We start from the raw sequence: 9,260 nt of genomic DNA on the forward strand, positions 1-9,260 counted from the left end.
TCTAGCCGGCAGCCACCTCAAAGAGCAGTGTAGACCCAGAATGTGACAGTTCCATGACACAGGTTGTATAATAGCCAAATCGCCAAATCCTAGAACCCCCTTAAATGGAGGCAGTTGAGGGATGAGAATGTCATCGAACCATCGAACATGATGGTAGAGAAACTGTGTAGGTCTCGAAAGTAGAAGAGGGATACCCATCAATATAACCATGCTGAAGCGGAGCGAAACCACTCTTAACTACGGCATACACCATACAAGGGAAACAGCCATTGGATCATCTCACATTTGATTCGGAATATGCACATCGCTCAAGGGCGGACATTACAATTACACGGATAACCAACACTCTTCTCAATGAAATACTCGCCAGTCCAATATGCTTGAGAGGGGATTTGAGGGACTTCCAGTTCCTTCATGCAAAACCCACGAACGCCAAATAAAATAGTTCAAACGCCCCTTCGACCCGAAAAAAGAAAATGCAATGATAAACTTGGAAACAACTGCTTAATGAACCATCAAACCCGTCAGGCCGGCCGACTCGCTCCGGCATCTGCAGCACCTTTGATTCCAGGAGCAGAGGCCGTTATCTTCGGATAATTGCCATCGGGCGGCAATGGAGGTTTGAGATCGGTGGGAGAAGCAGGGGCGGATGGTGGAATGTGTGAATGCTCATCATCATATTCGAGGTTGTATTCATCATCGGGAAGACCCGAACCGCCAGCTGAGGAGTGGTCAACCGAAGCGCGGTCGTATCCCTGCTGGTAGGACTGGTTGTGCTTCGATGCGTTCTTAGTCGCCTTCTTGGTCTTCCGACCCTTCATCTTGGCTTTTTCCAAAGCCGTTTCTTTTCCGCGAGTCGCTTGCGCTCCTTGCGGTCTTTCATCTCGTATTGTCGAATTAGAGCTTCGGGCGGACGCCCAAAAATGCTCTCGTATTCGCAGAATTCACAAATCCAGATGTCCTCCAAGCTAGGGGGGTGATGCAGGTTTGTGTATTGTTGCTGGATCTTGCGCTGGCGTGCCGACAGTGCGTATATACTGGCCGGTGACCGCTTCTTCTTGGGGACCACGGGTGGTTCTCCACCTTGAGCGGGTGGTTGTGTACCCGGAGGGCCGTGGCTCATGGATGCACCCATACTCGGGCTAGTCTGTGTTCCTTGTGTGGAAAACCCTCGCTGCTTCTGATTCGTGTGACTAAGAGGCGAAGTGGGAGATCGATGAGGGATTGAGTAAGTTCTTTGCATGGCCATGCCTTTAGAGGAATCGGACTCGCATGTAAATGTAAATTGAGTTTTGATTGGGGTGGTGTTTTCCTGGTCCAGCAAACTGACGTTGCTGGGACCCCGCGGTGGGGACGAAAGTGTTGCGTTCGCGATGGCAGTGGAGATAATCCCTTGGTCAGGCGATTCGCCTGGAGAAAGTTAGTAAAAGTCCCCAGATTTGGAAAGAGCATTCGGGAAAAGCACATACCGGAAGGACCAGGGGATGACATCAGCCCATCTCGCCGACTCGGGGTCCGGGTGTGCATCCATCCATTCTGGGCATTAGCCGACAGCGGGGTCCTGCTGCTACTGCGTACAACAGGCCTCCCTAGACGACCTCTACCTGAACCAGATATTCCACTTCCCAATGGCGACGCAGGGTTCCCACTACCATAGTATGTGCCGGTGGAATCACTCGGAGCAGGCGGCGGTGCGGGGGTTGAATTTGCCAATCCCATGCTGGCAAACTCTGGGGACAACGCGGAATGGTGTCCACCCAAGTTTCCAGGTGTTGGTATTTTTCGTTTTTTCTTGTTATTCGTATTCTCAAACGCGTCGTACCCGTCAGGTCCAGATGAGGACGATTTGGCTTGGGGTGCATCAACGTTGGGGAAGTTTGGATGATTGCTTGACACGGAGGGTGAAAGAGAAGATCTCCGCACACCATTTCTGCGGACCACTACAGGACCATCTTCATCCCCACTCTCCAACTCTACTGACGTCTCAAAATTATGTGCATCAACCTCCGGCGACAATTCAGTCTCAACGGTCTGTTGCACATAAACTTTGGACTCATTCACCGCCTCTTCTGAATCCGCGGAGACACCATAAAAGATTTGGGATGCTGGTGGCGTTGGAGGGTAGAATATGGTGTCCGCGGCGTCAGATGAAAGGCGAGAGCGCAGGGTCCTTCTTGGGAGAGGACGAATCAGACGATCGGGATAGATGGTAGAGGGTGTGTCAGGGGCCGAGTTGAACGCCCCGTCTACATGAGTGCACTCCACGTCAGTAACTGAATAACTAGCAGACCTGTCCCCTAGGGAAATCAGATGGTCCGGACTATGTGTCCCTGAGCAGACGTACTCAATGTAGCCGTCATCATGCAAGTTGTCTCCACGCTCGCCCTCAACCACCGGCGATGCTAGTTGGGAAATATTCCAGCCCTTTGGCTCTGTCCTTATTTCCCCCGCCACCGTTTCTGTTTCGAAGGAACCAATTGATCGGAGATCAGTGCTGCCAAGTCTGGGGGGTAACGTAGTCCAATGTCTGTAATCCTCCATAAGCACTTCCCCTGTATCATAGGAACCATCCGGAAAGTAGACAAACACAAGAGTCAAGCTCGTAGATGAGACTCCGATCCAGTCTTCGCCTTTGGTCTAGTTGTCCACAATCCGGAGGTGAATACCACCTACCCACAAAAGAGTGCTATTACTCAGCACATCCAATATCGATGTCTGGTTTCGGGGAATAGGGATCCGGAGATAAAAATAGAATAGCACTCCTGGAACCAACTCCAGGGCCAAAGTCAAGCTAAATGGGACGAATAGAGGGGTTGACCGAAGGGCTTGGTGCTGGTGTATTGTGAAATCTGCCAAATTTGGGGGGTAATGTGGTCCAAGTCACATGACTATTGGGAAACTATTCAACTGCCTCGGGGACCAATGTATTTGCATCTATGCATCTGCAACCTACTTACATATATGTATGTATCTCATTGGTATATCCTAGGTACCATGTACCGTACCTTTGGTCTGCTTACATCGGTGTAGAGTGTTGCACTACTCTAGTCGGAGAATACCCCCCTTCTTCGATCGACACGCGGTACCTGCATCTGCAGTGAACAAACCATCACTATCGCTAACAGAGTATTGGGCATGAACCTATTGATGACAAGAAACAGCAAACGCAAGCCCCAGCTCGTGCAACGAACCTTCATCGAATACGATTAGACCTTATTGAATCCCCTCCGGAAAGCCCTACTGAACAGCCCACTTGACCCCGCGACACACATCCACCACCCAACCGAGTTTCGGAGGGGAAAGAATATCATATTGAGGATTATGACAAGTGGTATGATGATTCTCGAGTCGTATCCAGGGCTCAGGTGTCCTGCTTGCCAAAACTGACGGCGGGCTCAGCTCGTGGGAAAAGGGTACATTCCTAGAGTACAACAAGTGATCAGGCATTGGCAACCTACGGACAACAGGAATTCGTTTATAGGCATAGTGGTGGAGTCGATATCTGCGGCTTAAGTCTTCTAAGCCCATTAAACCGTGGCTGACTCTTTTTCGTCCATTTTTGGGTCTCTTCTGCTATGCGTGATTTCACCTAGACGTGTCGCATTAGACAAGGAAATACTCAACAAGAACGTACTTCCTATTGCCTGTTTCTTCTTGCCCCTTGCTCACTGGTTAAATCTGTTTCACTTTTAAGCTCTCTCGTTGTTTTTCTCCCGTTGTGCTGCAAAACGGGAACAGTGAGTCAAGCGTAGCCCACCATAATTGTAGGACCCAAAAAAAGAAGCCAGTAGAGACAAGATATAACACAACCTCAATTCCTTTGAGAAGATACCGGGAAGAAAAAAAAAGTGAAACACGTAAGACATGCGTGAGAAAAAAGGAATCGCGCGTCTCCAGAGCGGGGAAAGCCGTTCAATTGGATCTTTTGGAGTCAGTCCCTTTCCGCAGCCGGCCTTTTGTTCTCTTTTCCTCCCCGCCATTAACTACAAGGAATCATTTCTCGGACTATGTAGTCATCGGGCTCTTTATCGAGCCTTGTGATGCCTTGATACAGAAACTTCGATTCCCAATTGTCTTTCTTCTTTTGTCTTTAAACCTTCTCGACGAGGAGCTCTTCGATCGCGCCAGACAGCTCCCTCGCAAAACGGCTTTTTTCGAGGCCCTGCTAGCAACCAGCCATCTTCTCGAACCCTCATTCAATATTTATAATTTGGTTTCCAGAGCACCTTTATACTTTCATTCAGATCTCGAAAACCCTCCCTCACCATGTCACCTCGTCGTTCCTCTCGGGCTCGCACGTCCCAACCCTCTCCTGCCCTCCCACAGCACACCAACTCCTCCTCCAGCTCCTCAAATTCTCACACTCGAGAAAGAAGCACTCGATCGAACCACAAAAATGCTTCTCCTCACAATTCGTCCGGTAACCGGTCCCAGTCCATCGAGGACGAATCTGGATCCAAAGATCTCCCACAAACACGGCAGCGCCACCGCGCCCACGACGACGACGACGATGATGCACCCCGCGAAGATGACGAAGATGATCTCGACGATGAAGAGGAAGAAGTAACTCGGTGTCTCTGTGCTCAGCAGGACTATCCAGGCTTGCCTCCCTCTCGTCGCGAGGCCCTCGGTCGCGGTGCCATCAAGCTGGAGTCGATGCAGGTTCCCCTTGACCCATCTGACCCTCTGTCAGATGAAATTGGGAGCATGTTCATCCAATGTGATTTGTGCAAAGTTTGGCAACATGGTGGTTGTGTTGGAATCATGGACGAAGCAACAAGTCCTGACGAATATTTCTGCGAGGAGTGCCGGAAGGATTTGCACAAGATCAAAGATGAGCCTAATGGGTGAGTGAACAATTTTTTTCTCTTGGACCTTCATCACTATATCGCCTTTTTCTTGCCATCAAGCTTCATTTCAAATGGTTGTGGTTTGCCCTCGCTGCTTGGAGGGGTTGCTTTCCGACGCAGCTCTAGGCACAATCACACCCACGTCAGGAGCGATAAACAATTTTTATCTTTCATAATGCTATATTACATCTCTCAACCACAATCATGCTGACAATCGTTTAGTTCGCGCTCCTCCACCTACCTCCCTGTCGCACCGGCTCCGGCGGCACAGCTTCCTCCTCCCCCTCCACCACCTCCGGCACCGGCACCCCCAACGGTGCCAGCCGTGCCAGCCGTGGCCCCGTCTCCTGCTCCATCTTCTCGGGCCTCCTCGAGAGATCTTCCAAGAGAAACCTCACGTCGGTCTAAGGACCCCAAATCCCGAAGCAGTGAGAGTGCCGCCGCCGCCGCTGCTGCTGCGCATGCCAAGAGACGATCAACCATGAACAGCAGAGATGCCGCCTACGATGAAGAAGAACTGATTCGTCGCGCAATTGAAGAGAGCAAGGCGGACACCAAAAGCAATGCGGATGAAACAGAGACACTCGTGAGAAAGCGAAGTCGGAGTGACAGTGTGACGTGCGTATCTCCAGATCAGATAGTGTTGGCTCGAGATGTAGTTGCTGATTGCTTTGCCAGGAACAGAGAAGGTACAAAGCGCCCACGAACTTCTACATCGCCGTCACCTGGCGCTCTCTCGAAGCAAAGCAAGTCGCCGTCTCATCCGCCGTCTGATGATGAGTCGAAACAAAAGTCTGTAACCAACGGGACTGGGACTCGGAGACAGAGGGCCACGTCTCGAGGCCAGTTTGATAAAGAAGCAGTCAAAGAGACCGATGAAATGGAGGTCGAGGCTCCTGAGGTGGCGAATCGCCGGAAGGAAAGAACAAACCGGCGAAAAGGAGATGGTGAGTGATACCACCACCCCAACCCTATTCCACAGTCGCTAACAGTTTGAACAGAGTCTGAGCATGAAAACGGGTCCCCAACAAAGACCGCGCCGCCTGAACCCGAACCTTCCCAAGCAAGCCCTAATACCCCGACACCCCAAGATCCTACACCTGCAAGGCCATCAACTCGCAAATCCGGCCGACCTCCAGCTCGTCGCGGTCGTGTTGGACGAAACCAATATACGAAAGATCGGGACACGAACGGAAATGGAGATGCCGGGTATATGGCGAATTCCCCGCGCCGCGGCCAGTCCCACGAAATCGGCGGAGACTCTCCGCGCGTTGGATACAGCGGAGTCAACGGCACACATATCAACGGCGGCGAGTCGGGGCGACCCAGCAAGCCACGCCACATGCACCCGCAGCGAACCACGATGAACGAGATGAAGCGCCGAGTAGCTGCCATCCTCGAATTCATCTCGCGCATGCAAGTCGAGATGGCGGTGGCCAGCGAAAACTCGTCCACGCCCACCGGCAACGGCGACCGAGCCCAGGGCCTGCTTTTGAAAAGCATGGTTGACCAAATCGACAGCGCCATGCCGTCAGCAGGCAGTGACGGCGGGGAGTCCGCTCCTGCTACCACAGATGGCGGATATGGCGAGTCGGTGACGAATCAAGAGAAAGATTTCAAGGAACTAAGCAGCGTCGAGATGATGGACGTGCTTACTCGCCATCTGCTCAAGTGGCAGCAGGAGTATGGCAAGTTCGGAGAACGATAGTCTCTGTTCTGTCGCTGGTTCCTTTTCATCTTGTGTTTTAAGCTTCGTCGCTTCGCATCACGATACCCCTCTCAATTGCTTTTCTCTCACTGATGTACACTAGAACTGATTTCAGCTCCCTTTTTTTCTCTTCTCTTTTGTCTTCTTGTCATTCCATACCGGTCCGGCGTCATACTCATATGGAAAAACAAGGGTGGTAATGGTGGATTATCCATGGCCCTTTGTTTTTTTTTTCTGTCTTTTTACCTGGGATTATATGTTTTTGCTATGACTACGACGTCTTGCTGTTCGGTATAGTCGTTCTTCCAAGATTTCCTCTTCTTGTCTTTTTGAGCTCTTGATTGTCTTCATTTCGGCGTACAGGTTCTGGGTGTTGGAAAGTCAGGACCTATATACGGCACTTTGTCTCGTAAGAAATTCTTATCTTTTGGGACTAATATCACTGCTCTTTTCTCTATTCAAGGTAAACATCGCAAACATAACACACTAGTAGTAATAGAGACTACGAGTGGACTTGACTCAACATAAACGGGAGCATGCGATCTCAAGATCTCTGGGTTCTTCCGACATGACCGTAAGAGCTCGAGCAGATGAGTGGTTGTCGGCGGCCGGTTCAACGTCTCGTCAGAAATCGCATGTGAAGAGTCAGTTCCTGGAATGTTTTCATCTGCTTCATCAATTTCCATGATATTGTGCACTAGCACCTTCTTCCATTCGCCGGTGTGCAGGAGAGTTATTGCTAATCGGAATATTCAGCTTTTAGCATTAGCTGTAGTTGAAAACAATTCTAAGAATGGGATTGGTATGTTCAATTAGTAAACCGGAAGTAAATAACTAATATCTTCCCCGCAATTTGTTGTACCTACCTAGGCCCTTTTATATATATAGCTATCCCTATATACTTCCACTCATTATCCTACCTTAATACTACAAATTAATTCCAAAAATACATAGAACATTGCTGTCGGTTTATGTGACTTGATAATAAGCGCTGAAAAGCACGTACGGCTACGTCTATCCCTGGCTCCATGAAGCAAATGATTTCTGAACTGTTCTCACAACCAGACACTAGCGATGAACATTGACATGGGACGTCGTACAATTTCCACTTTTCCAAAATTAGGAACCTTGGAGACTGTTCAGCTCATTGTTTTCATCCACGAAAGTCTGCCCTTGTTGTAGCACTACCGCGATTACAATCAACGACTAATCTTCTTCCTTCTCGCGTCGTTCGCACGATCACGAGCCTCTCCGAACAAAAGGTAGCACCAAAACCTGATTATGAGCACTTCTTCCGTTGTACGAGTGGAGGATGGCTCTGGGATGAAGAACAGCAGCTCAGAGACAGGTATAAGGCCTTTAACATGCTGAGCTCCAAAGCCTCGCAGCCAAAGCTGTTCAACTAGACAGATGTATTTCCATAACGAAGCTGGCAGAGAGAGGATATAACAGTCTTTCGGCTGATCATGAGCGATGGAAAAGGAGTGCTTGCTCGTATATCAAAATCAAATGCCGGCCCACCGTTCTACTCGACCGCTTGAGAAGTCGCTACTATGGAGCTTGTAAATTGACCTTAAATCGGCCAACCAATCGCGAGGGCAGATAGTTCATGTCCAACCTAGGCTCTAGATTTTTTTCAACTCCCCGTACCTCAAGTATTGGATTGGAGTGCCACATCATAACACCGTTGGCTCGGAGTATACCATTATGGAAGAAGCATCTGGCACACAACTTGGAGTGATCTGGGACTAGCTGAGTCCTTGACAAAAGACTTTTAACTATGAGGGAAATAGTGACTATCGAGCCAAACATGCTTGCGGTGTCGTTTTCGCAGCCATGTATCCCATCAAGTATATTCTCCCCTTTCTGGACGGTCTCTGAAAGTTCATTTCAGACACTGGCAAGAATTTGGCATCCAAAGCAAATGCTCCTACCGCTCTACGCAGGATAAACTACATAGCCACTCCGTTGATGCCGAGGGTTGGAATGAGGTCCAGAATTTCTTTGACAGTATAGGTCTTGTGAAACGAGATGACTGGACACCTCCTGATACGTTCGACGCTGCCTTGAACTTCCTTCCTGAGCTTCGGTAACGGGGTCTGTGGCATATGAAAGGGTAAGAAAAGAGAGGGGTTGAAAGACAGACTCGATGTGCCAGAAAATAGGCTGTGTTCAGGGCCTAAGTCGAGAAGAAAAGAGGCAATGCTTTTTCACATTCTTAACCAAAGCACCACTATTTCTATGAAACTCAGAGCAATTCCGGGTTTGGTCTATTTGCTGACGAAACATTCCGGTTTCTGATCCTTGTAGATGTTTTCAAGCTCGAAGTCATCTATCTGATGGGTTATATCACACACTTGTCGGAATGCAGCTTCGGAATACATTTGATATGGACACCCACTATATTATTTGACGACCACGTGCTTGAGACCAGGAATCCTCAGCTGTTGAGGCAGCTACACCACCGAGATTCGTAAATCCGTGGAAGTAGTTGGGTTTGAATCCGAGAAACAAACCCCGAATATTTGTGAAAATCGTCCTGCAGTTGCCAGAGAGCACAGTGAATGCAGATTTTCCGGTATTCCAATTTATAATTATATCTGTTCTAGTTTTGATCTTGATGAAAATACATCCAACTCAACCGATTCTTTTCTTCGAGCTCGCAATTCGGGTTCCATGGTTGTCAAGCGATGATAATCCAC

At 49.3% G+C, this 9,260-nt stretch overlaps 2 protein-coding genes across 2 annotated transcripts; one reads left to right on the top strand and one right to left on the bottom strand.

The window, feature by feature from the left end:
• Positions 1 to 524: 524 nt before the first annotated feature.
• On the bottom strand, positions 525 to 2,541 carry N7529_011146 (uncharacterized protein; the record flags this gene model as incomplete). Its single annotated transcript, XM_057246672.1, has 3 exons — positions 525 to 883; positions 949 to 1,410; positions 1,470 to 2,541. 3 exons carry the CDS (start codon positions 2,539 to 2,541, stop codon positions 525 to 527), a joined length of 1,893 nt encoding a protein of 630 aa, XP_057092021.1.
• Positions 2,542 to 4,266: 1,725 nt separating this feature from the next.
• N7529_011147 (uncharacterized protein) lies at positions 4,267 to 6,558 on the top strand (the record flags this gene model as incomplete). The annotated part of the gene is made up of 4 exons (XM_057246673.1): positions 4,267 to 4,847; positions 5,073 to 5,468; positions 5,529 to 5,797; positions 5,852 to 6,558. 4 exons carry the CDS (start codon positions 4,267 to 4,269, stop codon positions 6,556 to 6,558), a joined length of 1,953 nt encoding a protein of 650 aa, XP_057092022.1.
• Positions 6,559 to 9,260: the final 2,702 nt, after the last annotated feature.

The sequence above is a fragment of the Penicillium soppii genome (genome assembly GCF_028829465.1).
Source record: "Penicillium soppii strain IBT 18220 chromosome Unknown utg000010l, whole genome shotgun sequence".
NCBI classification, from domain to species: domain Eukaryota; kingdom Fungi; phylum Ascomycota; class Eurotiomycetes; order Eurotiales; family Aspergillaceae; genus Penicillium; species Penicillium soppii.